Source organism: Penaeus monodon, chromosome 25, assembly GCF_015228065.2.
Source record: "Penaeus monodon isolate SGIC_2016 chromosome 25, NSTDA_Pmon_1, whole genome shotgun sequence".
Classification (NCBI taxonomy): domain Eukaryota; kingdom Metazoa; phylum Arthropoda; class Malacostraca; order Decapoda; family Penaeidae; genus Penaeus; species Penaeus monodon.
The window spans coordinates 16983898-16984292 of NC_051410.1; the positions used below are offsets into that span (position 1 = coordinate 16983898).

At 36.5% G+C, this 395-nt stretch overlaps 1 protein-coding gene across 1 annotated transcript in view; it reads left to right on the plus strand.

Annotated features, from left to right (window-relative positions):
- The window catches only part of LOC119589085, a gene marked incomplete at its 3' end in the record, with an annotated part of 13858 nt that overhangs the window by 1632 nt on the left and 11831 nt on the right, over positions 1-395 (plus strand). The window contains 1 exon segment of the mRNA XM_037937660.1: positions 154-317. Coding sequence (XP_037793588.1) covers positions 154-317 — 164 coding nt within the window.

Here is a 395-nt window from a genome sequence, read left to right on the forward strand (position 1 = left end):
CCTTCTTTCATCCTCCTAATCATCTTAAAACAAGGGTGGTGGTAGTCACCACAATATATACACTTTTCATTGTAAGGCACCTTTATAATATTCTTCATTTTTATATGCATCATTCATATCTTCAGGTCTTCTAATTGTATTTTTGAACTACAGATGTCTGTCTCCAAGCCCTGTTAGAAGCCATTCTTTGTGGTCATGCAGCCCTGAACCATTATGAGGTGATTGGGTGTTGGAAGCGTGAGGCTGCAATCCTCTCCACTACACTGCACCAAGAAATAAGACATCGTAAAGATAAATATTTCAGAATATTGAGAAAGGTAAATATTTTGTTTTAAGTTTAGGAGATATATGCTAAAGGTGGTATGTGTGAGTGAGTGAGTTTGAGAAAATGGTAA